General features: G+C 46.1%; 1 protein-coding gene across 1 annotated transcript in view; it reads right to left on the bottom strand.

Annotated features, from left to right (window-relative positions):
• The window catches only part of LOC133139519 (serine/threonine-protein kinase WNK2-like), a 48,013-nt gene extending 21,094 nt beyond the window's left edge, over window positions 1–26,919 (bottom strand). Inside the window, exons 1-10 of the mRNA XM_061259095.1 lie at window positions 26,485–26,919; window positions 25,080–25,890; window positions 8,453–8,625; window positions 6,907–7,127; window positions 6,439–6,596; window positions 5,555–5,643; window positions 4,946–5,165; window positions 3,396–3,675; window positions 2,753–2,877; window positions 1,258–1,971 (exon numbers count right to left, since the gene is read on the bottom strand). Of these exons, the coding sequence (XP_061115079.1) occupies window positions 1,258–1,971; window positions 2,753–2,877; window positions 3,396–3,675; window positions 4,946–5,165; window positions 5,555–5,643; window positions 6,439–6,596; window positions 6,907–7,127; window positions 8,453–8,625; window positions 25,080–25,733 (2,634 nt within the window). The 5' untranslated portion in view covers window positions 25,734–25,890; window positions 26,485–26,919. The remainder of the gene's footprint in view (window positions 1–1,257; window positions 1,972–2,752; window positions 2,878–3,395; window positions 3,676–4,945; window positions 5,166–5,554; window positions 5,644–6,438; window positions 6,597–6,906; window positions 7,128–8,452; window positions 8,626–25,079; window positions 25,891–26,484) is intronic.
• Between the last annotated feature and the right edge of the window lie 910 nt (window positions 26,920–27,829).

The following is a 27,829-nucleotide window of genomic DNA, read 5'->3' as shown; positions in this document are numbered from 1 at the left end:
GGGTCTTTACTTTGTTACATCAAGAAGGTTGCGTATTGAAGTTCTGCATATGCCCGACTATGTCCGTTAACACTGATCACGTTCAACAACACTGTAACAAATTCGGAGGAGAACATAAAAATGATATCATTATACAAGAACCATTGCTCCATAACCTATAGTAAGGCAGATATAGCAAGTCAGTCATGGAGTTGTGCAAATTTGCTCAAAATTTGTCAGCCCAGATCTTCCTTCATAAGGATCCAAGACAAATGTAATTCTGGTTCCAGAGGTTTCTTAAGAAGTCCACATAAGAATGCCAAATCTCATTAAAATCTGTGATGTGGTTTGAAAATGTGTTCAACTGACCCAGACTTACCCAAAACTGCTGTGGTTTTATTTTGATTCTTTTCTCAACTGAATAGCAGGTTCTACTACATAGGCTATGGCTACAGTGCTGATCATTATGTGAAAAAGCACCTCTGAGTAGCTGGTCAAGGGAAAATGGATATGTAAATATAAAGGATATAAGACAATGGACTTGGCACTGCCAGAGGACCATACACACAGCAAGGAGCAGAAAACCATCTGATTGGGGGGGGTGGGGGGGTGGGAGGATTCCTGGAAAAAGCCACTGTATCAGAATCTATCCAAACACAGCAAGGGCAGTTCTAAGCATTACACATCTTCCACCGAACGCACAGGGGAGCCGAGAGAAGCAGAGGGGCTGGAGGGCTGCGACAGAGTGGGAGTCTACAGCCTCAGGACCAGAGCGAGGAAGGGGAGGGGAGGCAGCAATTCCAACCAGTCATCCCTCCCTGTGTCTACAGCCTCATGCTCAGTGCAAGGAGGGAAAGGGAGGCTACCGATTGAGAGCTGGAGGGTCTGCAAACGTTCTGGAAGAACCGAGAGCGCAGGGGGGGGCGAAGGTCCAGTCAGTAAAGCAGAAAAAAGAAGACATTGGGGGTAAGCTTGGGAAGCCGGGGAAGGAGTTAGATGGCAGAACCTCTGTGTAACGGTCAGGAAGGAGTCACCACAGTGAAGAAACTGAGAATGGCAGAGAACCTCCAGGGTTACGGGTTATGGATCATCGACTAAAGGGAAATGAAAAGAAAGCGGTGTGCGACTGAAGAACTGAGCGAAGCGGGGAAGATAGGAGGAGTTGAGCTCCATGCGTTTGACGGGCGTCCCCCTTGGAGCAGCACGGCCTCTCTACAGGCACTGCCGGGACAGCAGGCGTGGGCCGGGGGCAAAGCAAGCTCCCGCACCAACACATACCATTTCAGCATGTCGCTTTTCACCAGGGCAGGGGGGTCTGCTAGCCTGAGCGGCGGTGGGTGCGGGCGGGCCCTTCACCTCCGGCCCGGGGCCACAGTCCTCATGACCGTACGCGACCGGCTCCCCGTAGCTGGGGCCCTCGGAGGGGGCAGGCACTTTTAGGTGGGCAGAGGCGGGCTTGCGGCTGATGATGTGCTGTAAGGACTTGTGTAAGGAGGAGAGGTCACTGCTGTCAAGGCTGGTCCTGCTGCCGGGCGAGGGGGAGAGGGGGCGCTGTGGGCTGGCTGGAGGCCCGGGGCTGGGGGCAAGGCCGACATCCCCCCTGGGCTTCAGCAGCAGGGCCATGCAGGCCAGGCAGTAGTGCGTCTGGGGGACCGGATTGGGCCGGTGCTGCCTGAGCTCCGGCGCCTCGCCCCGGCCCTCCCGAGGATCGGCCGACGAGTCGCTGTGGCGACGGGACTCCCAGGCCGGCGGAGGCACCTGCAGCAGCAGCAGGGCGCCGGGGAGCGGGGGCAGGGCCTCCGCGTCTCCCTGCTGGCCCAGGCCCCGCCGGCAGCAGCAGGGCCGCAGAAGCTGGGGCAGCTGAGGGCGTCGCCTCAGCATCTCGATGATGGAGGCGCTGCCCCGCCTGCCCCCCGCAGCCGCCCCTAACGCCTGGCTGTGCCAGTCGCAGCCGGGGGGCTCCTGGACCACGCAGGGATGGCTGAAATGACGCTGCTCAGGCAGCCGCAAACGAGAGAACACATTCAGGTTTAGTTTTCCGGGATGCCAAACACTCGCCGAGAAGAATAGCAGGACACCGCCAGCAGAGTGAATGAGTGTGCTTTTCGATAGGCACCTATGCGGAAAGAGAAGAATTCATTTCATCACTGCAGAGCCCAGGAGAGTGGGCGTTTACTGCCACAGAGACTGAGCCAAGACTGCTGGAGTCAGACAGGCGAGGAGGGAAAGGCTGAGTGTGTGTGTGTGTGTGTATCAGCACAGGAGTGTGTGAATGCGAGTATGTGTGTTTATTTGCAAGTAGCATATGAGACTGCTTCTTTGTGCATGTGTACACACACACACACACACACAAGTACAGGGGTGTAGCCAGAGAGACGGTTCCTCTGTGTGTGTGTGTGTGTGTGTGTGTGTGTGTGTGTGTGTGTGTGTGTATCAGTACAGAAGTGTGTGAATGAGAGTATGCATGCATTTACAAGCAGCGTATGAAACCATTCCTCGGTCTGAGTGCGAGCGTGTGTGGGTGTATATATGAGTACAGTGTGAAAAGGAAAGGAGTATGTGTGTGTATTTGCAGGTAGTGAACGAGACCACTCCTGTGTGATCGTGAGTGTGCGTGAATACAGTGTGAACAGGAGAATGCGTGTTCATTCTCCTCTGTGTGGGCACACGCGTGGGTGTGAGTGTGCGAGTGTGCGAGTGTGCGAGTGTGCGAGTGTACAGTGTGAACAGGAGTATGCATGTTCATGCTCCTGTGTGTGAGCGTGTTACAGACCTGCTGGGCAGTGGAGGGTGCAGCAGAGATAGGCTCCTGCAGAGACTGGTACAGCACACTGCGCTGGCTGCTGTGTGAATCAGAGTACACCATGGAGCCCAGGCCGCTATCAAAGGTGCTGTCCGCTGCAGAGTCAAAACATTAACACATTACACCCAAATCACACATTACATTCATTAACCACACCACACACTACAGCCAGTACACTGTGTATTACACTGCATTAATCACAGAATCACTACATGCTGCACTACAGTATGTCAACTAGAGGCCAAGCCATACATTACAGTGCATTAACTAGAGAGGCCAGGCCACATATCATACTGCAGTACTTAGAGGAAGTCCAGGCTGCAAATTACTTCATACATTACATTAACAAGACATGTTCTGGGCCATACAGACCATGCATTAAGGACCCCCAAGAGATTATCTGACCAAAGCCCTCAAGAACACACACACAACACAACACAACACAATTACACAATGATGTTTAGTCATCAGTCTGATAAATGACCAGGAGTGAGGGCGCGCGGACACACACACACACACAACAAAATTACACAAGAAACAATGACGTTTAGTCATCTGCCTGATAAATGACTAGGAGTGGACACACACAGACACACAGACACGCTTATCTCACATGTAACAGACGTGGCGCTGGCGGGCATGTTGCAGAGCCGAGCGTCAGTCTCTTCGGACTCGTGGGGGGCGGGAGGTCCTGCCTGGACGGCCTGGACCGCCGGGACCTGGGGGACTGCCTGAGAGGCCCGGGGGCCCTCCTGCACCTCCCTGTCCCTCTGCTCCTCCCCCTCCCCCGACGGGATGGTCCTCTCCCGCTTCCATTTGATGAGCGACACGCGGTCCCTGATCGACTTCCCCACGATCTTGGCGTCGCTCTCGTGGAAGAAGCCGGACTCCACCTGCCAGACGAAAACGCATTTCCACGTCAAGTCTACTCCTAAAAACACAGGACACTAAAGGCAGTAACACGCATTCACGAATACATTATGTGATCAAAAGGAGACCGAGAGCTTCTCGAACTCAAAATGGAGAACGCACACCACGTAGCCCCCGTTATGCAAACAGACAATTATGCAATAAACGACAACAGCGGCTCACAGACTTCAAATGCGGACGCAGCGGCGGGGACAGAAGGTCAGCTAAGTGTCTGGTCCTGGAAATCAATAGCGCTGGCTCCCAGCATGAGGGCCTGCCTGCAGTGGCGTCTCCCATGGACAGGGCACACGGATAATCACATAACGTCTAATTAAAGGCAGCGGACGCACGACGCAGATGGAGCCGTTCCCCACGGTCCTGCCCCTCTTCATCTCCCCACCGCCCCTCCGAAACCCCGTTAGACACGAGGTAAAAGTGCTCCACGCGGCCGTATTCAAGCTCAAGAACCCATGAATGAAACCCAGCCTACAGATCGCTCCTCTGTCCCCACGGCACAGGCAGTTCAGCCGAAACGCTCGTTCATTTCTTCTGTGAGGAACGTTTCTAAAAGGGTCTTCTCCTTTTTAACAGCGAGAGGTAGAACTTCAGCACAGCCACCACAGCTCTCACCCCGTTCCAGAAAGAGACACCATTCGCCCCAGTAGGTCTCATCTGTCATCACAACGCGGGCAAAATATGCAACTTGAAAACAACACCGAGCCAGAAGCCGGCGGACCTTATCTGATGTAGAGGAAGGAGACAAACATAGGATTCCTGGAATTCAAACACTGCCCTGTTCAGTGATATCAATCTGGATTACAGAGCTTTCTTGATATTGAGATAAGGAAGCTGTCAGCACATGTTTTTTCTCCATCACAATTGAAGAATAACTGTGTCATAAGTGAAAAGGCCCAAGATATCTCCTGAGCGCCGTCTATTCTGGATAGAAACTCAAATCAATAATTGTTAAAATACCAGAACTGCAACATTTCTACCGGAGAAATGAAGGCAACACAAGCGGTATTTCACATGCCTGAATGAGGACATAATTGTGGTTCCCACTCCCTGCACAGAAATTGTAATGCAGCCTAATCAGAGACAAGCCAATTTTGTGTGATTTACATTTTTTATCGTTTCATTATTTCTATTTAAGCTTCATCTTGGCAGGAAGAGTCCCATAAATACACATTTTTTAAAAATCCGTAAGGTAACACAGAAGAAGTCGAATTCACGGTGGGCCAGTTCTGAACTCACCATTTCCTGAGCCACCACCTCCGGGTCCTCCGTCTCCAGGTCAAAGGAGAACTCTATGGCACCGCTGTCTTTGTATTTGCCCTTCAGCTTCTTGGCGTCCTCCACCCACAGCTTCAGGGCGATGGACGACTTCTTCCCGTCGTCGTCCTCGGCAAGCTCCACCCGCACCCCCGTGTCCTCGGCAAAAAAGGCGTGGTTCAGGAGGTCCTTGATGGAGTACCTACGAGGAGGGGAGACACTGCTTTATGGCCCACCTCATACTGGGCAACATCCGAGGGGCAGACATGTTCCCCGGTAACTGCACAGCAAAGAGCAGAGATGACACATTTTCCCTGCCAGATACAGAGCAGTAATACCTCAAAGGAAGACAAAAAAAAGTGCAACAACAGTAACGTTAGTCATTATGAATAACAATTGGACAATACAAATCATAATTCTTTGACTCCATATTAATATCCAGCCATTACATAAGGTTCCCACCTCCCCTGGCTTGCTCAAGGACATCCTGTAAACCAGAGTGTGGTGTGAAAAGCTGTTCATCAACACAAACACAGCATAGCACAAATAAACAGTAAGGCCACTTTGTTCACTGTCAGAACTGACTCTGACCTTTCCTCTTTCTTTTGGCAGATACACTCTCCGATGATTTCCTTGATTTCTGGATCAGTGACTTTGTTGTAGCTTGCAGGCTTCACCCCCTGTAGAAAATGAGAGAAGCAGTGCATAAGGGCTCCCCAAGCCATCGTCTGATCACTCCAAGGAAAAATGATCACCATCATTCCAACCAAGTATTTCACAACTTAGAGCTATTTTCTACCTCATATCAATAAACTCCTGAGAACTTCCTCCACATTGTTCATCATACCATCAGTGACTAATCGAGGTGCTCTGAGAGTGACTGAGAGAGACTGCTGACTAATAGCTGCAGAATCCACAACAGCACACAAAGACAACCCACTCCACCAGGGCTCAAATTACCGTATAATTCTCCAAAATATAGACACGACAGGACCGGGCAAAATGAAAGGGAGAACACTAAGACTATTCATAAAATAAAAACACTGTTGGAAAGGTCTCAAAAAAAAAAGACTGATTGTGCCAAATACAAACACTGCAGTCTCCTCCACGTCCCCTCTGCTCTTACAACAAACAGAACACAAGGTGATGCGATCTCCTTCTCATCCTCATTATCAAGCATCATCAGGACTAGCTCATCGTGATCACTGGCTTACGATCACTGCCAGGTTAACCCTGCCCACCTCATCGGTATTCTGGAGGAGTTGGTCAGTGACACAAATAATTAAACTTCCCAGACCTCAGGAAATTGACAGTAAACTACTACATGTAGGAGCATTACTGTCCCACCCCCATGAAAAAATTACATACACATTTATTATTGGTGGATATTTTTTTTTTTCTGATGAATAACTGAAGATGCTGTATGGGGACGAGTGGGAAGCGTAACAGGCCGATTCTTCGCTGAAGGTACTTACGCTGGTGACTTTGCGATAGATTTGCGCTGCGTTCTGGCACTCGGAGTACGGATATTCTGAGGTGGCCATCTCCAGCATGCACATCCCGAAGGCGTACACGTCCACAGACTCATCGTAGTGCTCCTCGTACATCTCCGGAGCCATGAACTCAGGAGTGCCTGTGCAACAAGCGGGAAACCCAATAGCCAGACTTGACTTCATTCTCAGCACCAGGTCCATAATGAAAACCCGTAGAATGCTCAGGAGAGCATTGTGGATTTCAAATGGAATCTAACAAAGTGTATTATTGGACAAACTGGCATGCACTGCACATCACTGGTGAATGGTAAAGACAAACAGATATACAAATATAAATATGGACAGTCAATATACTACACAGCCTATGTGTAGATGTACTCTCACTCACATATCCAAGCACACATGCATTGACATACACAAAATGATAGTATGATAAAATTCACTATTTACCAATGACACTTTTGGCAAAAGAGGCCCTTTTCAGAGTGGCAAGGCCAAGATCGCCTATCTTAACCGAGCCTGTCGGGCCCGTGATGAAGATGTTGTCACATTTGAGGTCCCGGTGAATGATGGGCGGGGTTCTGGTGTGCAGGAAGTGCAGGCCTTTCAGAATCTGTCGGCACCAGCTCCGCAACACCTTAGGCTTCATCACCTTGAACCTCTTCAGATAGCTGGAGAGAGGGAGAACCGGAGAGGAGGTGAAGCTTCCTACAGCGTCACTGGCTAACAGGAGAGGAACTAAAGCTTCCTACAGCATCACTGGCTAACAGGAGAGGAGCTAAAGCTTCCCACAGCGTCACTGGCTAACAGGAGAGGAGCTAAATCTTCCTACAGCATCACTGGCTAACAGGAGAGAAGCTAAAGCTTCCTACAGCATCACTGGCTAACAGGAGAGGAGCTAAAGCTTCCTACAGCGTCACTGGCTAACAGGAGAGGAGCTAAAGCTTCCCACAGCGTCACTGGCTAACAGGAGAGGAGGTGAAGCTTCCTACAGCGTCACTGGCTAACAGGAGAGGAGCTAAAGCTTCCTACAGCATCACTGACTAACAGGAGAGGAGGTGAAGCTTCCTACAGCGTCACTGGCTAACAGGAGAGGAGCTAAAGCTTCCTACAGCATCACTGACTAACAGGAGAGGAGGTGAAGCTTCCTACAGCGTCACTGGCTAACAGGAGAGGAGCTAAAGCTTCCCACAGAGTCACTGGCTAACAGGAGAGGAGCTAAAGCTTCCCACAGTGTCACTGGCTAACAGGAGAGGAGGTGAAGCTTCCAACAGCATCACTGACTAACAGGAGAGGAGGTGTAGCTTCCCACAGCATCACTGACTAACAGGAGAGGAGGTGAAGCTTCCTACAGCGTCACTGGCTAACAGGAGAGGAGCTAAAGCTTCCCACAGAGTCACTGGCTAACAGGAGAGGAGCTAAAGCTTCCCACAGTGTCACTGGCTAACAGGAGAGGAGGTGAAGCTTCCCACAGCGTCACTGGCTAACAGGAGAGGAGGTGAAGCTTCCCACAGTGTCACTGGCTAACAGGAGAGGAGGTGAAGCTTCCCACAGCGTCACTGGCTAACAGGAGAGGAGGTGAAGCTTCCCACAGAGTCACTGGCTAACAGGAGAGGAGGTGAAGCTTCCCACAGCGTCACTGGCTAACAGGAGAGGAGGTGAAGCTTCCCACAGTGTCACTGGCTAACAGGAGAGGAGGTGAAGCTTCCCACAGTGTCACTGGCTAACAAGAGAGGAGCTAAAGCTTCCCACAGCGTCACTGGCTAACAGGAGAGGAGGTGAAGCTTCCCATAGTGTCACTGGCTAACAGGAGAGGAGCTAAAGCTTCCCACAGCGTCACTGGCTAACAGGAGAGGAGCTAAAGCTTCCTACAGCGTCACTGGCTAACAGGAGAGGAGCTAAAGCTTCCTACAGCGTCACCAACAGAACGGCCTTGTTTCAGGAGCCCTGTTCTGTACAGGTTAAATGAGGAAGATGTATTTCCCTCTCCACTCACGTTTTCAAGGTTCCTGATGTCATGAGCTCAGTCACCAGCACGATGCACTTCTTCCCTTTGAGTGGGGACTCCCAGAAGTCATAGAAGCGCACGATGTTAGGGTGCTGTAGACCTTTCAGCATCTCCGCCTCCTCCTTAAATCTCTGCCTTTCCACTCTGGACAGCTTCCGGTCCTGAGGCACACACAAGTGGAAAATATACACTAAATATACACACAACACATCACAAAGTACCTGAACACATTCACAGTCTGCTGATGAAAATGTTAAAAGCAACACTTGATCACAATCAGGTACCAGAGATATGAGAACCTTACTTATTGAAGTCATATTTACATATTTACAAATCCATCCATCCATCCATTATCTGAACCCGCTTATCCTGATCAGGGTCGCAGGGGGCTGGAGCCTATCCCAGCATACATTGGGCGAAAGGCAGGAATACACCCTGGACAGGTCGCCAGTCTATCGCAGGGCACACACACCATTCACTCACACACTCATACCTACGGGCAATTTAGACTCTCCAATCAGCCTAACGTGCATGTCTTTGGACTGTGGGAGGAAACCGGAGTACCCGGAGGAAACCCACGCAGACACGGGGAGAACATGCAAACTCCGCACAGAGAGGCCCCGGCCGACGGGGATTCGAACCCAGGACCTCCTTGCTGTGAGGCGGCAGTGCTACCCACTGCACCATCCGTGCCGCCCCATATTTACAAATCACAATTTTTTAAACACGAGGGTAGGTCAAAAGTTTCCCTATATTCTCTGACGTTACACCCTGACCATTGCCCTAGATGAGCATGCGAACAGCGTTGACACTGAACACACATTTCACATTTTCTATGTGTTGGCAACACAGGAAGACTTGTTCGCCTCCTGACCTAAAATGGCCACCGAGGTTGAATGCCATGAGCCCACGTCACAAGGTGGAAGCTTACTGGCCAAATAAACACTCAATACTTCAGCCACGGGATTGAGATTGTAGAGCATAAACCCAGAAACTGATGACGGCAGTAAGAGCCATCATCTCCATTATATGACGGGCTCTTCAGCGCAGCACGTCAGACACAGAGCTGTTATATAACACACAGAGCGGCGTTACCAACACCGTTTCACTGCAGAAAAGCATCCGGGAGACGCCGCAAAGGACAAATACCGTATGCGCCTGATCTGGAGGAGAGACGAGGGGAGTCTGGCTTATTTTAAGAGAACAGGAGCGGCCCGGCAGCGGTGTGTGGGTGGGTGCGTGCCTGCGTGCGGCTGGGGGAGGGGAGGGGGGTGGGGAAGCACGCTCAGGAGTGCAGCGTCAGTCGAAAGCGAGGGGCGAGCACTGCAGCACTTGCGGCCGCTTTACAGTGCTCCTGAAACGCGCGGCGCATAAATAATGCAAGGCTGTGATGACGTGCTCCTCCTGGCACGCTGCTGCAGCTGGCCCAACGTGCACTCTGCCCGGGAGCCCCTCACGAGAGCCACGCGCCCGGGAGGACCCGGCGTCCTGAACCACGCTAACGAACGAACACGCTTTATATTCCGCACACAAACGCCGTTTACCTCCAATTACAATCATCTGTGATCGTGTCACCATTCTACCGTCAAAACTGCATGCCATAATCTAATATTGCAATATGCGCTGGCATTTCTAACACAAGCAATTTAATGGATCCGATTCAAAAGTCATTCCAAATTGCATTTAATAAGACTACGCAATATGGGAATGCAAAGGCTTATTAACATGCCTACACGTTCAACACAATATTGAACATTGTAACTAAAGGTGTCAAATAGCTGCATGTTCTCGGTGCCGTTTCCTTTCGTCAAAGTGCAGCACAGCCTATGAGGGGGCAGGAGGAGGTCACATGACTGCAGTGAGGTCTGAATCTTGGCTGGGACGTGCACGAGCAGCTTCGCCCCACTGCAAAGTCCCAGCACTGAAAGGGCTTCATCAAAGGCCAAGCTGTAAATGTAAGCTATGAAAGCTGGCTTGATTCATAGAAGCCATGCAGATAAATGGCCATAGTCTGGGTGTTAATGCATATACACTGGCCCTATAGCGCCAGGGAAACGCTCTCAGAACAGAGCAGCAAGGCAGGCGCATGCACCGAGCCCTCTCAACAGCCACCGCTACAGAAAATGGCCTGTGACATCAGCAGGAAACAATCCATAAGCACTCTGTCAACCTGACTGGGCCGGAATATTTAACTCCATTAGTGCAGTGTGAGCTGATCTCTGCATTACAGCAAGCACAAGCAGCACTGCGATGTCCAGCAGCCAGCCCCTTTTCAGCCAAGCTGATAAACTGCTAACCCCCGGGGGGTACACTGTTAAGAGCCATTTTTACTGATGCTGCTCATTTCCTTAAAGGGCACAATCCTGGGGGAGGCCGACTGCAGAAAAACAGGTTTCTGTTTCTGTCCCTTTCATTCAAACACACATTTTAAAAATTAAAATAGACACACTGAAACACCACCCTCCAGAGGAACACTTGAAGGTGATGCGTCAGAGATGCACTGGCCACGCCCACACTTACATCCCCACGGAAACGAGATGAGACATAGAAACGCCTTTCTTCTCATGCCGAGAATATCACACTGGCATCAACTGCCATCCACTGTGTTTTCGTTGTACAATAAGCTCACTGTTTGACTCGATCAGAACCCATTTACTTAGGTCATGAAACTACTTAAAAAATTTAAATATTTTATCAAGCATGAAATAATTTATTTTGCTAGTCCTCTTTGGTTCCAAAAAAGGAAATATCACAGCAAGGATTGCAATTTTAGGCTTTTTGATCACCAGAGCAAAAATAAAAAAATTGAGCTAACAAAATATGAAGTGTTTGAGTTCACACTCTATGCCTACAAAAGATTAAATCGAGTCTACCCGTCTCTGTATCAGAAACACAAAGACCAAGGGACTCATTTGCCATAAAACTCCAAGAAACTATAAGACAAATTATTACAGGAATATGGCCGCTATACCATCAGAGAGTAATAAAATGAGGTGAAGTCAGGGAAGCGGGGAGGACAGTAGGAATGCAGCAGACACTGTTTTACCACTGCGGGGCGGCACACCATGGTTTGAGTGTGTGACTCAGCAGATGAAGGCCGACCTCGATCCCAGGTCACTATGCACGCGGCAGTCAGGCATAAAGAGCAGGAGCAGAGAGCCCTTCTGGGCCGTGAAAGGCCTGGAAAGATGCACTGAATAACCTCGGCGCTTTCAGGGCCTGCTACTGTCATTGGGCCTTTCAGTTGCAAAAGACTGGCACTGCTTTTAAACAGATGTGTCCATTTTGTGCCTGTGTTTCCTAAGGCTAAAGACTAGATGGGCCTTTTCTACTGCTGAATGGACCACAAAGGGCCTTTTCTGCACGTAGAAGACCTCAACAATGAACCCAATGACCTTTGGGCATTCCCTGTTGTTCTCGAGGGTCAGGGCCATTTTGCTAAAAACAAAAATAAAACCTGAAATGAGTCAACAAGATGCCCAGGTAAGCCCACAGAGTCTGTTATGATGTTCTGGGGAAAAGCCCCTATGGTGTTTCATCACAGAAAAGTACACAAACAAGCCAGCACATGAGTGAAAACTTCCAGTACACCATTGCTGCGCAGTGGCTAATTGTTCCCCTGAAATAAAAGAGAAATGGGGAGTGAGTCACAAATGGTGACAGTGCTGTGTGCGCAGTGTCACACACACACACGTCACCGCTGGCAGTAAGCAGCAGTGCTCATCACATCAGCAGCCTCACGCTCCAGCCCGGCGCTGATGAATGGGCTTCCGCCCGAGTCCGTTTATGAATGCGCCTCAGGTCCAAACTAAAATTTATTGAGCAGCCAGGAGCCGTAATCTTACGCGGATGTCAGGCTGGAACGACTTAATGACGGCCATCAAGAAAATGAGCAGTGTCCCTTGCGAGACACTTCATTTTGCTAAAAACAGCGGAAAATAGAAATTGTTGATCCACATTTACAAAAAACTGAGTAAACTAACATTTTGTCAAATATACTTCAACCATTTTAGAATGGTGACAGTACATTTATATTTGGATTTTTTAGTTTCTCTGAACTATAAATAACTCAGAGAAGCTAATGTTGAATTCATGCATCTTGAGCAGTGCTTCTTCACAAAAGAGCTAGACTGACATTGAGCCGCAACACTCAGGAAGAGCAGAGTGTGGGGGTGGCAGGGGCGACCTGGGGCAGGCCAGAGCTGCTGGTATAAATCCTGCATCTCTCTGGCATCGCCATGAAATATTAACAGGCTGCAGAAAGCACCTCTGCAGTCACAGCACAGCATACCGTCCTGAAGGGCTGAGAGTTTCAAAACATTAATCAGACCCATGAAAGCCATTGAGCCGTTTCAGAGTGTTCAATTCACCAAGATGGCTGCTCCAAGAGACGCCATTCGCAAAACCAAATTCACCGAAATCTGCACTCTAGCAGCTTGGCCCCTTTCCTAATTTCCCGATTGGATGTCAGGATAAAGTCCCCTCTAAGTTTCCACAGGAAGATCAAATGGTTTAATTTTCACTATTCAATGAACAGCATCCATTTGTTTTGTTGATAAGCCACACAATCTGAATGCCGCTTAGTAATCGAATAGTAACAAATATTTCACTGAATGTACATGTAGCCCTTCCACAGGCAACCGTTAGGCTTAGCAAACCCAGGTTTCTAGTAAGGAGCACGCAACATGTACGTTTTAAGTATGATTCTATAACCAATTCTTTCAAAGAGATGTGCGCTCTTAAGCCTGGCACATGAAAAGGGGACATTTCAGTCAGTGTTGAACAGTTGAGAGTGCTACAGTAAGCCTTTGGGCAAGGAGCACTGGACTGCGCTACACTGAGCTGCAACTACATATGCAATTTTCTTTTTTTCCTATGACAGAAACGCATCCACTAATAAAGGTTTAATTCAACAATCCTCACAGTTAGGTACCAGTGTTTGCGGTCTGCCATGGGGGTTCCCTGGCATTCCACGGGAGAAAAGAAAGGATGAGCAGTAGCAGACTAATGTTAGACGACAAGTTTTAAAAGATTTAACATGAGCACTCATCTTGGAGAGTGACATTTGGTCTTGCCCCATTTATACAGATGAGCCTGACTGGCACTGACACCAGAGCCAACTCATATTCATTTTGTGGCTCAGAGTGCAATGGACAAGACAGTAGAAAAACCAAACTGTTGAACAACCAAAGAGTTAAGTGCAGCTGAGTTCAAAACCTCTCCAGCGCCCCTGAATTCAAAGTAATTAACTTGTTTTGTTTTGTTTTTAAAGTAGGAGCAAATTCAATCATTTTGCTCATAATATAACGGTCTAATGCGATATGTAAATTCTATTATGTGTTCTAATGAAACATGCTTTTAAGCAGCAAATATTTAAGTTACTAATCAATAATCAAACAAGCCTTAACTGTATAACACACAGAGCTTGAAAAGGCGTTTGTGCTATGATGCTTCCAGATTCATACTGAGTCACACAGCCGATTGGACAGGCCGGACCTGTGAGGTGGTACTGTACCTGCATATTACTCATTTCCATTGCACACACCCAGCAGTAAATAAACCAGCAGTGCCTGTACAAAACCTGACCCCATTACATCACGAAGCCACACAACCTGTTCCTGCTGATCCTCCTCCGTGTGCGGAGACATGTCTGCAGTCTGCAGCACTGCTGCACGACGGCCCTGTATTCCTGCCTCACGAGCGCGAGGCTTCAACTGGCAGCCACAAATCCCAAAGGTCCACGCAAATGATTTATGAGGCATGTTGGACCGGTGCCTGTGTCTTTGCAAATCTGGAGGGGGAGAACGGCTATCAGGGTTTGCTTGGGGGAGGCTTCCTTGCCATGACCCTACCCGACAGGGGGGCGCGAGACTGTGCGTCAGTGAGGAACAGCACTGGGGAGAATCCGCTCTCCCCTCCCAAGACAAGACGGACGCACTCCTTTCCCCCGCTGATACAGCTGCATTAGGACATAGTCTCTACGTCAATTTCCTGTCGCAGAGGAACAGAGCAGTGGCGCCACTGAGGAAAGACTAAACTGAGATAAGGCTTTTTTTTGTGTTCATTCTCCTTATGTAATGTCCAGAATAACGTATAGGGCAAAGCCGGAGGGAAAGCTAGGCAGAGATTTGTGCTGGGGTGGGGGGTGCAGTGAATCTGATTAGGGCTGTATCCCTGTGCATATGGAAAAATACAACAGCTCATGAGCACAATCATAAATGTCCCCCATGGTGGGATAATAAAGTTGACTTTCCAGGCTTCAACTTTTCAAACCGAACTGCTTTAAAATAAATACAATTACGGAACGTTTTCCATTTGTACACCTGTACAGACCCCAGAAGAAGGGTTTACCAGGCGAGTACTGAGAACACTGAGAGTACTGAGCACAGTCAAACAGACAGACAGTCAGATGACACATTTCCCCTTTATCCTAATTGACAATAGCTCTACTATCCAGTCATGGGACTGGGGCCTTGGCAGCCACCAAATGTGGAACAGGCACATGCAGACATATTGTTGCAAATAGAAATTGTGTTTAGCAGCAACATTTTCTCAAAAACAGTATTTTGTCACAAACTAAAGATGCACTCAAAAGCATCCTCTGTGAAAGGCGGTTCAGAGAAAATTAGTCTGGGGCAAGATAAGGCAAGGCCTGTAGGGCTGAGAGTAGCAACAGCAACATGCCTGCTGAGCAGCCTTGAGGTTTTCAAAACACTGCTCCTGTACAACGATGGGTGTTCACCATGCTCACTCCTACGAATGGAAGATGGACCAGAACCCATTCCTCTCCATTTGTACCCTTTAAGATTTCCAGCCTCAATGCACATGCCAAGTAATAAATCTGTCACTTTGGCATGTACATTAACAGCGGGAGGGAGAGCAAAACAGGCAGGGTCGTTCAAAATGGGAAATGATAATTTGATATTTAACATTTATTATGGCTACACACAGTACACAGTACACAGTTGAACCAACTGCCTGTTCATGCACAAAAGAACCCAAAGAATAGGGAACCAATAGTTGGCCACCTCCTGGAGAATCCATCGAGTCAGGATCATAGGACATAGTTTTCTAACACTTGTGCTACATACACACACATTTTTTAAACTGTTGTAATGAATGAAAATGTAACAGTTCTAGTAACTTATAGTTTTATAATGAAAGTTGTTTTCAGGTCAAAAGCGGGTAACTATGCCAACGCTCTACTTTAGTCTGAAGTTGAGTCAGATCATTTTCTCATGGCAGAAGGCTTTGTTCCCGGCAGAAGGTTGTGACACCATAAACCATTAAAAAAAAAGAAATGCAGCAAATTAAAATGACAAACAGTCAAATAAAATAGCTGTGGCTCTATGCAATGCTCCGCAGACAAGCCTCTGCAAAACGATGACTTTATTTACAAAACCAACAGAGCCCATCTGTCACCCTGCACCTGGCCCCCAGAACACAGCTGTGCAGCCGGATTCCTCTGGGAGTGGCACGAGGCTGTGGGGCCGGCCCGTATCCAGGACCCCGGACGGGGGACCGGCCCGTATCCAGGACCCCTGACGGGGGGCCGGCTCGTATCCAGGACCCCGGACGGGGGGGCGGCCCGTATCCAGGACCCCGGACGGGGGGCCGGCCCGTATCCAGGACCCCGGACGGGGGGCCGGCCCGTATCCAGGACCCCGGACGCAGAGCAGCTCCGGGAGCGGCCCAAGCTGACCCGCTACTTTTATCACCAGCTGCAGATTGTGCCAAAGCAGCAGACAGCCTTGACTCAGCAAATCCCACAGTCTGCAGCAGACACAACACTGCACAGCTACCGCAGAGGGAGACCAGCTGCTACAGTAGTCCACGACAGCTACACAAAGTGCAGCATCATAGTGAGAGATCACTTATAGGGGGTCCCCCATGAAGAATCCTCTCACAGCTCAGACAGCCCAGGCCAAACACAGTATGAATGTTGACTCCTGGCACATTAAAAGGTCATGAAAAAGGACAGCATCTTCTGTACAAAAGAGCCCATGTTAACATTGGTGCTGTGTATACAGTGAGCAAATATCACTATGGTATGGCCTAACTGCAGAGCAGGTTGGGTGCTGATTTATGATGTGGTTAGAACTACAGGGAGACTCCATCTGCAGACCGTGCATAGCGCACTGATGGACAATGACCAGCGGCAGCCCTGAACTGCCCTCTCATGATCAGTGCATCTATAATCCTCATTTGCCAATTAACATCGCTACATGGAAAACCAATTAATTACAGACAGTTAGATCACTTTCAGCCAAAGGAATAAAGTGCAATTAAAAATCCAGATCTGATACTGACCGTACATTATGTTCTTCTGATTAAGGCAAGCTGCCAATAACTGCCTTTGCCGACCACATACACTGCCCGAGATAAGAGCCCAAGAGAAAGTTTGCATTGACGATTGGCGGCTACAGCTCGGTGGTATGAGAGCCAGTATGAATCATACAACAAAATCTATTTTTAATAGATATCTAAATAGATCTAGCAGAGATCTAAAGTATTAGATATGTCCTGCCAGAACTGAGGAGCGCCAGCCATCCTTGTGCTCCAATCAAGCTCTCAAGACTAATTTGCATATGATATTTAAACAATACGGTTATCAGCTTGAAACCATAGCTGACCACCATATTTTCCTAAACGTTTACATTCAGGAAGAGCAAATATTAAAAATTAATAAATAAATAAACAAATAAAAACTCAATCAGGAAATCTGAAATAAAGTAGGCGTATTTACCGGACAGTGGATTATGTTATAGAGTTTGCTGTGCAATATGCACACACTCACTCCCTGCAAGTGTGTGGTTCACAGCTATGGATACGACTAGATTTTAAGTTAGAGTAAGTTACAGTAGAAGTTAGAACCTAATCTTCTGCATTTAGTGATCATTAAGTCTACATGTAGGTCAGTGGTCATTTCCATTGGGTTTTGGAGGATTTTAGCATGGCGAGACTTTCTCCTCCAAAGTACAGGCCTATTCCACCGCAGAGAAAATTCCTTTGTTGGGCATGTCTCTCAACACAACAACAATGTCTTACTCTCCCATCTGACATTACCTCTGCTTAAGGACAGACAGCGATTAAAGGATTAGCTTCATCAGCTGAGGGTGAACGACGCCTCCAACAAGGGAGGGAGGCCTTTTCTGAATCACTCCAAATCAAATGCCTCGGTAGAAGAGTCCAGGTGACCGTCATAGGCTAAAACACAGGTAATGCACAACTGGGGCGCTATCTGGCAGGGTGGTGCGGCAGGCTGCTGTGGCCCGCCGGTCTCTGCACACCCACCGGGATGCGTGCACACGTGCTCTCCTCTGTGGAGGGACCCTGCTCCCGCCGGCCCCGGCTGCCCGCTTGTTTGTAACTGGTGACCCACTTTTGGGCGCTTTTGTTTTTCCACTTCAGTGACTGGGTGAGGGAGAGCAGCCTCAATGGGTTCACAATACACACAACACACAAACACACCAGCCCCGCATTCCCACCAAACCAAAACATCAACGGCTGAGGTCAGAGCTGGTTTTAGAAAAGATAACACCCTCAAAAGAGACACTAAACAGCTAGGGAAAAAAAAAAGTACTCCCACTCACAACATGGAGTTTAATCAAATTTCCAGGGCAAGAAATGAGAGCCCTTTCAACTGGAGCGTGTGCGAAAGAGGGCCCACTGTATTATGCTCAGTGCACTTTACATCAGTTACTAGCAAGCTCTCACCCCTCTGGAAACGCCCTCCCTCGTGATGAACAGGGAGAACATCTGCCTGAAATGTAGCCACTCCTTGCAGCTGTCCCAGTTTTCAGGCAGGCCCTCTCCAACTCCAGAGTAAATATCTGGATGCACTACCCGCACATACCACAGACTACAGGCCAGAACCACAACGCCCCTTGATATTGCCACTGCTCACCCCAGTCCTCAGTCTGCATAGGACTTGAGCGCTTTCTTGAGCATGGAGGTTTTCCTTTACATAGTACCGTTGTGTATTAACAGTTGGAATAGTCTTTACAAAAACGAGCGCAGGTGTAGTACAAATCTGACCAATCTACATAAGAGTGAAGGCAAGTAAAAAAATAAAAATAATAAAATTCACCTGTTAATATTTTGAGAAACCGGTTAATATTTTGCTCTGAAAAATGTTGTTACTGGAAAGTAGACACAATGCCAAAGTCCAACTGAGAAAACAGAAAGCATTGTGGCAAAAGGGTGAAGGAATGATTGCGTATTTAAACCGAAAACAAAATCCCCAGCTTTACTAAGCAGTGAGGAATGTGGCTAATGAATGTTTAATATATTAGACATGCATTATTGTATAAGCGACCCAACTGGTAAACTGTCCATTTACGTAGGTGTGCCCATGCATAACGTTACTGCTGTGAAAGTACGGTCACAAACATACCAATCTCAGTGACATTTCTGGATATAAATTAGCTTTGGAATGCAAATGCATGAAGAATTGCACCTATGAAGTATTTTTGGCAACAGATGCAGAGTCATTGCTGGCAATTTTGAAAGGAAGAAAAAAATTGTTTGGTTTTTCTGGGCCACAAATAATTTCTGTGCGCATTAAATGTAGCTGTTGGTTCACTTACTGGTTATTGTACGGCATTTCATAAGCATCACAGAAGACTCCATGATTATTAAAACTACCGGCAAACTGAACGTAGCTATCCACTATGCCTTATATATATATATATATATATATATAAATACAAATAAAACGATACATCTTTGGACAAATGTTGCACACACAACATTACTATGTAATCTAAGTTGAAAGAGGCAATAATTACATGTAACCACTGTCCATAATTTTATACTGTTCAACAATGAATTTTTTGGATTGAGTCCAACTTACTTACCCTTACCTACATAACCCTGTAACAACGTTTTTTTTGTTAGCCAGAGCTAGCTTACCTACATTATCCAGGGCCGTGTAGTTGAACCATTTCTAAAATCAAGTAGAATTGTTGGCATAAAATAAATATTTTTTTTACCAGTAGCACCTGCTTTAAAAGGACCACATCAATCCTGCCACCACAAAGAATGCCCCGTGCCAAATAAAATCAAATGCACTGGCAAAATGTACTGTTACACAAAAATATAAGCCGAATTGTATAGAAACCATTGCCATAAAAGTGAAATCATTTGACGTATCGAATATGGTATCTGTGCAAAATCCCATTGTTATATTTACACAGACTTACACAGATTCCCTGCCTAAACTAGAAAAGATTTATCATGTCGGTGTTATGATATTACTGCATATCGTGCAAATATTCGACATTACCGCGGCGACAGAATGGAGTGCACAACCCTGTCTGTAACAAAGTTCTCAATAGCAGCAGATTCTAATTTTAAACAATGCATTTTTTTAAATTACACGTGATCGGCCAGCATGCCTGGACGTAGCCTACACAGCTTTAACTACAGACTGCTAGACATCTGTGAGCAGGATGTCAATGTAAATGTAAATCCTTAATTTGGCAATTAGCCTATTAGCTGCTTGCCTATGCCTCGACAATGCTGACATTTAAATTAAACCATTTTAAGATGGCCCAAAATAGCCTGCAAATGCAATTTAATTTGTCAGTAGACAAATATGAGTATTCATATCTTAAGCAGTATCAGTTACACGTTTAACCATTTTAAAAATGGAATGGGAACCTTTTAGAAACACATGTGATTTGTCACATCCCTAAATCAAGCCATATATAAACAGCTAGGTCCAGCCTGGTATAAAATGCATACAAAATATGGCAATAAATAGGTGAAAAGAAATAAGGATAAAATACTTTAATCTGAAGACATTTTAATGCCAACAAAGCCTACGATGGCAGAAAAGCCTACAAGGGTATTTGTGAACAGTTAAGCGTCGCGGAAGAAGCTCCATCTGCTTTAGCACAGAGTGATGGGTTTGAAAAGCACGGCCCGATTAGCACTTCCAGGCTGAAAAGCCATGTGATACCGCTAGGACTCCTGCACCCAAAGAGTGGAAAATCACAGTTGCACGTGCGCCCTTTCCCCCGCCAGTGAACAAGAAATGCTCTGAAAACAGCCTCCTCCACTCAGTGAGTGTCGGAACAACAAATGAGCAGGCCTAGAAAACGTCCTCGGCTGTATCAGCTCGCAACGCGGAACTCTTCGCGTCAGGCATCACGCCCCTCCAGACAGGTTACAGTCAATTAAACCTGCTTACAGTCCGGTGACAGCGGTTCTGTGCTGCCGTTCCCCTCATTATCAGCAATAAACGTGACCACATAAAGGGCTCGCACACACACTCGCCAGGCAATGTACATTTATGGCGTCCCACCTTCCCAAAGAACCAGATTTCTGCAAGAAACCTGCACAGCCAACACAGCAGTGTAACGCACGGTACAGTGACCTCATGCTCACTCTGAAAACACAAACGCAGTTGTGTAGACTGTAGGCTACATTGAGCACTAATGACAAGCAGCAGCCTTGTGCTACAGCAGTTCTCTAAGCCTTTACATCCATATCCACCTTTGACAGCGGTCCACAGATCAGGAAAAAAGCAGGGTATAGCATTTGACCTCTGGGAACTGCCCTTTTCTGTATTTTGGGATATTCCTTCGACAGCTTGAGATGGCGGAGTGAACCTGGGTTACATAAATTGTGAATAATTTAAATTTTCATCGCTTCTCATTCACAGCTTAGCAGTTTAAACATTGAATCCAGTCCATCAAAATTATTACAGATCTCATTAAAGTAGTCTTGCATGGATTTGTAGCACACCTGACCAATATTAGAAGCCACTGAACATGCTCTATCTGATCCATGGGCCAGAAGGTAGTCATGGTAAGGCTACCTACTACACCTACAATATCAGTGCCAAGCAACACTCTTACAACTAACTAACTAACCAGCCTTTAGCACCAGATCCAAACCCCAAACTACACAACTGAAAGCCAGAAAAATAAAATAAAATAAATAAATAAATAAATAAATAACCTAACAATTGTCTAAAATTACAAAAATAGTGGCTTTTACTGAAATATTTTGTATGAAGGGAAATGTCACTGCATGATTTCAAACAAATTTATGCAACAGGAAACACTCCAGTGCTGATTTTAATTTAGACAGGAAGCATTTAGCATAAGGTTCACTGCGGGTCCTGAACAGTTGTTATTGTTATAACAATGCAAGCAGGAGGATAATTTGAAAAACCACGTGCTTGCTTGTTTTTGTGGCATACCACAATCCTATATAATACACCATGAGCAGAAAACACTCGTGGTGGAATGACTTGGCAAGATAAAGAAACAGAAGTCCTAGAATCACTACGAAAGACCACTAAAATGGACCTGAAAATAAATTCATTGTAGTTCTAAGGGCTAGTTTGTTTCCAGGTGGGAACCCAGGACAAGAAACAAGAAAATGTGCATTTTAAAATAAGCAAAAGACAAATCCAATTACCAAAATATGACGATCACAAATTAGAAAAAACTAAACTAAAAGATAATGCATTTGCACGGAGCAATTAAAAAAATATATATATATATAGTTTAGTCCATAAGTATTTGTACAGTGGTACAATTCTGCTCTTTAGTATCAAGAGCAAAGTGTGGAGGCTAAAAATCAACTGCCCATGAAGCAAAGCACCCCTCTCATATGTGAAACACAGGGGGTGTTATGTTTGGGCACGTATGGCTGCCACAGGTACTGGCTCCCTTGCTTTCATTGATAATGCAACTGCTGATCAGCAGCCGAATGAAGTGTGATGTGTACAGAAAAAGAAATGAAGGGGAAACCGGAGAAGCCAAATGGAATGTCCTTGCTCCTTCAAACGCCAGTTTGAAGCCACGTCGGTTACAGACGCGGCAGATGCGAGGCAGATGGGGAGAGGTGGATCCAGAGGTCGATGGTTTATACATCAGGCTTTCCGAAAAAAATACTTCCGCTGATATGAAAAAATAAAAAATAATAATAATCACAACATGCCACTGAGTGTGCCTGGTAATTCCCTATACCAATACATCACAGAAAAAAGCTCCATAATTATTCAACCAGCAAAACTTCAGCTCTGACGCACTACACACAAAAACACAGAGGGAGACTGCAGCTGTTTTGTAGCAGTGGTAACTCCTATCCTGATCTGGTTTCCATGATCACAGGCTAACAAGGATCTTTTGTTCAAGGTAGTAATTTGGCATCTGAAAATGAAGACCAAGTATTGTTGGCAGTGGAGGAGGAGTTCATATTTCCTCCACCCTGTTCCGCATCAGGATGGCACCTTAGGCATTGTATCGCTTTGAGCGCACCCACAAGTACAGTACAGAGCAGAGTACGACTGGCCCACAGAAGAAGCCGACCGCCCTCACCCGCTTCCCAAAGGAGGCTACATCATCCAGGGGCACCTTTTCAGCATTAACCCTCTGCATGTCAGCCAATCAGAACTCATGTCAGACTTGCCTGTAAGATGCAGATCAACATGCATTTTCATGAAGAGCAATCACCTTCACCCACTTTCCCTACTACTTGGGCCACACACATACACACACGCACGCACGCACGCACGCACGCACCTGCAACAGCTAAGCATTGGAAAAAAGAAAACTCATCAAAATAAACAAATGTAAAATAAAATAACAAGTGACATCCTAGCTTTGCTTCAAATAGAGGAAAACCTGCCAGTAATCATTCAGCTCTCTACTCTGATGCTTTTTGCTAAAAGGAACCACCTTTGGTTTTTGACTAATGCTTCTGAAGACAATGCTAGCCAAAACATGTTCACTACATGAGGAGAATAAAATCAAGATTTAATAATGCACACCCATGGACCTAAGGATGGGACGGTTAGCAGTTTCACTATATATACACAATTCACTGAAAATAATGATACCACCAAAAACATTATTACCGTGAACACAATGACACACAAAGTCCAAATACAATCCCGGAAGAACGAAAGTAGGCTTACAGTCTTCTTATCTTAATTAGTGGTTTTATTTTGCATAGCCAGAAAGGGGAAGCGCCTGTCACATAGACTTTACCTGCGTTATCTACCCCACTCTTCTGAACAAGTCAGCTAAGGTAGCATAGCATGGTGGAGACCACCAAATGCTAGACTGGAGATTGAATGTCCAATTGACGAGCTAGCTTTCCCTCAGAACAAAATAAAGTCTGGCTTATGGAAATATTTGACATACAAAATGGAGAGGAAATGAAAATTAGCCTACCCTGCCTGCCGATTCCAAATATGCCGCAAAAAAGGCTACCACGAAACTGAGCAATACATCGAAATTGATGACCCATCTCAGTGACAATCACCCAATGCGATACGATGAATGCAAGGTAACGTTGACTTGAAGGCTAGTTTCATGCATATGGGGAAAATATCATGGCTTACCAGTCTAACCTAGCTTGCCAATAACAGTATAGCCAAAATTAGTAAGCTTGGTACAAACACATTATGGACTAGATCCATTCCACAGCAGGTTGGTATAGCTAGTCACAGAAAACATAATACATTTCTCTAGACATGGAAGTGAATTAAAGATTTAAAGGAGGTATTGAATGAATTTGCTTTTCAAAATGACACATCGGCTTCTATGCCAAATTAAATGTTAGGCTACTTATCACTCATTTACTCATACAAAGCCAACAGAGTGAAGGCTATAGGATTGCATTTTGGTGTCTACTAATCTGCCTGTACACAGTCCAAAACTGTGTGCGACAGATATACAAGACTTTAGGGGTGTTGTGCATTGCGCAAGCTGTATTTACAACCAGGTAACCTCATTTCAGAGAGAAAGAGGCATCCTTTCATTTGACACAGCAGTTTAACACAATCGCCCGGCAATGGACATGTGCCAATGGCTGTAAAGGTATGCACCCTTTCAAGTTCCGCTGTTGTTATGAATTGTGATGAACAGTTCTCCCCAAACAAGCTAAGCAGAAGAGAAAAAGAACAAACATGGACCAGCAGAGCACATCCCTCTACAGACTATTAATTACAAAGCAATCTCTCTGCTGACCCATGAGCTCCCTGGCCTTTTGTTCAAAACCACAAAGGAACGCTCTCCAATTCTGTGGCCAAAGAAAACATTTGGTGACCCAATCACAAAATATATCCTGATTTAAAACCATTAATAACAACACCATCACAGTTACATGGCCAGTGACATCTTCACTGACAGCAAAAGCTAACACACAATGACCCTGTGGCCAAGGTAACTACAAGATGAATTATTTCATCTGCTCAAGTCGAGATTATCAAACATTTTGAATGCGTTTGTGCACATAAAAATGTCCAGCATAAAAACAGAAAGCACTGTGACATACCTGCATATTTCTGAACAGTGCACACAACTGACCCATTTTAAAATGCAGTACAAGAATGTGTAGGGAGATTTATTACTTTTGCCTCAAACACAAAGATAACAAAGTTAATTAGCAGCTAAGTGAATCAGGAGGCAGATATTTTCCTTCAAGAAAGCCTGCTAGAGTAGGGCAAAAACAGATGCCTTGCCCGTGACATGTAAAGCAGCTAGCCTTGGCATCTGTGCCTTTTTCTTTCAAGTCTTTAAAATGTAGCTGTAAATCTCCTACAAATAAGTGACTACCAATAACATTGCCATCTGATCAAAATCCTTACCTGAAGTTCACACCATGCAACTTCAACCCAGGTTTCTGTGTCGAGACCCTTGTAGACCGTCTTGAAAGACCCCCTACCAAGTTCAATATCAAACTTGAGGAACCTGCCCCCTGGTGATGTGGACACAGCTTTCATCTCGGCCTCCTCTTCGTTCTCGTCGCTGGCTGCTTTTCCAGCATTTTTTGCACTGTCGGAGGGTGCAGCATTGCTTTTCTGTTCCACCTTGTCCTTGTCCTCGTCAGCGCTAACACTTTCCGTTGCACTGTCTTTTTGTCCACATTGACTCTCAGTGCTAGAGCCTTCTTCTAAACCTCCACGAGTTCCCAATGTCCGGTCTACAATAGTGCGAAGGTTTATATTCAGGATTTTGCTTCGGTTGTCACATTCGGGTGGTTCAAACGCTTGCTCGTCAGAGTCAGAGAACCACAAACTTCTTCTGATAAATCTTTGACGCACAATTCTCTGATAATTTGATGGAGGATATGCACTAGGATCACTCCCCCCTCTCAACACAGCTGAAGTGTCCATGTTATTGACATTACTGTCGCTGATGGTTTCGTACATATTAATGTTAAGTTCACACTCAGAATTGGGAACCGATTGATATTTATATCCCAACGGGGGATCAGAATTCGATTCACCCGCCGATTCCATTTCTGCCGATAATTTCAGTAGGTATCACTGACGTTTCCAGAATGGTTTTACCATGGTTGTTCAGAAACAACCGCAGCAGCAGAGTACCTGCAGCGCCCGCCTGCTGACGCAGTTCGGCAACACAGGGTATCACTGAAGCGATTTCATCACACCAAATCTAAACAGCAACAACAAAGATGTATCAGTTTTCTCGAGATAATTATGTCACCGTAATAAAATAAAGAAACATAGCACTAGTAGTAAGTAAACTGTTGGCAAGCATTTTTTAATTAATTTTATTACCCTACTTTCGTAGCTAATCTCTTGCGCCCTTATCTAGCCAACTAGCATATTATATACACATCAAAATCATATTAGATAATTGCATTTCATATACCTAACATTAGTTATGCAATTGGAAAACGATTCAACCAGCAGCACCCAAAACAGTAGGCTTCTGACCTCGGAAGATAACGTGATTGAACAATAAAAATGTAAACGCGCTGTAAGCTTTGGCAAATCGGCCAACGTTAACGTTCAAAGGGCTGCTAAAGGTAGCTAGCTAACGTTACAGTAGCTGCAACCCGTTTAAATTTAGTTACAAGCTAGCTAGCTAGCAATACAATTGCCCGTGTCATTCGGCATCTTGGCAAACGTTTGCCACATAGTTAAGGGTAACTTACCTCTCATTAACTAACGTTAACTAGCATTAACAAGATATTACTTTTTAGAAATTCGAGAAAAAAAAAAAATTCATTAGCTAGGTACTTACAGTTTACACCATAGCACTAAGTTAGCTTGCAAGCCATCGATGTAAGGAAGATAGCCATCTAATAGACCCAAAAAGAAATCCAGCACAAAACAGTAAAGTGAGCAAACGGTTAGCAATCTGGCTAACCGCAGTTGGTCATTTCCCCGGCATGTCGTTCCAGCACCGTTTATCAACGAAAAAATGAACACATATTCAAAGAAAATGGGGCAAATCAACACCACTCCTTTATGCTATTCAATATTACAATTCACGCAGAGCTTGAATCAGTTAGTGTATGTTGCTAGGTCCCCGCTATTATTTGCTTGAATAGGTGCTCGCGAATGCAAACAAATAATTATTATTTAGGCTAACCCGGTAAAATGCGGAAATATTTTTCATTAAGGCTTGATATTCCTAACACCTGCTTAAACTGAAACGCGACAAGAACCGGTTTCGTCCCCTGAAAATTAAATGTAGTCAATGAGAGACATCCCCATTACAGGTCCAATTTTACACATTCATTCCACGCCCCTAGCAACGACACGTAAGGCCAATATCCAATAAACGCGCACGTTTTCTGGCGATACCTCCTCTCTATGGCTACAGAGGTGGAGAGTGGCGTGGACTCAAAGCCTACACGCCCTGCCGATTTTGGTCCTAAGCTTTGATCTCGGTTCAGCTCTCACCTTCTAGTGGTTGAAGTGTGAAAAATGGAAGATTAGGCTGGTTTGGCAGAAAGATCCACCAAAACCCACCGAAGTTACTGATGCACCTAATAACACGTGTGTTTATTTTTTTATTTTTTTAAATGTAAAAGAAGGAACAGTGCATATTAATAAACATAATGTAAAATGTGCCAGATGTAGCCATTTGGGCTCATTTTCAGCTGTAGTCAGGTTGATAGGAAAACATAAAAGTCATGACATGATAACACATATAGCAAGAAATATATGCATTATCAAGTCCCCAGCAATCACATAGCATCAAATTGAGCAGATAAAGCACACAAGGTAACAAATAGCACCACATAAAGCATAAGCATCAAGCAACATATATAGCACACAAAACTTTACACATAGCATATATAGTAGCGGCGGCACGGATGGTGCAGTGGGTAGCACTGCCGCCTCACAGCAAGGAGGTCCTGGGTTCGAATCCCCGTCAGCCGGGGCCTCTCTGTGCGGAGTTTGCATGTTCTCCCCGTGTTTGTGTGGGTTTCCTCCGGGTACTCCGGTTTCCTCCCACAGTCCAAAGACATGCAGGTTAGGCTGATTGGAGAGTCTAAATTGCCCGTAGGTATGAGTGTGTGAGTGAATGGCTCCAGCCCCCCTGCAACCCTGTTCAGGATAAGCGGGTTCAGATAATG

This window comes from Conger conger, chromosome 10, assembly GCF_963514075.1.
Source record: "Conger conger chromosome 10, fConCon1.1, whole genome shotgun sequence".
Taxonomy (NCBI): Eukaryota; Metazoa; Chordata; class Actinopteri; order Anguilliformes; family Congridae; genus Conger; species Conger conger.
This window is presented reverse-complemented; position numbering and strand designations above follow the sequence as displayed.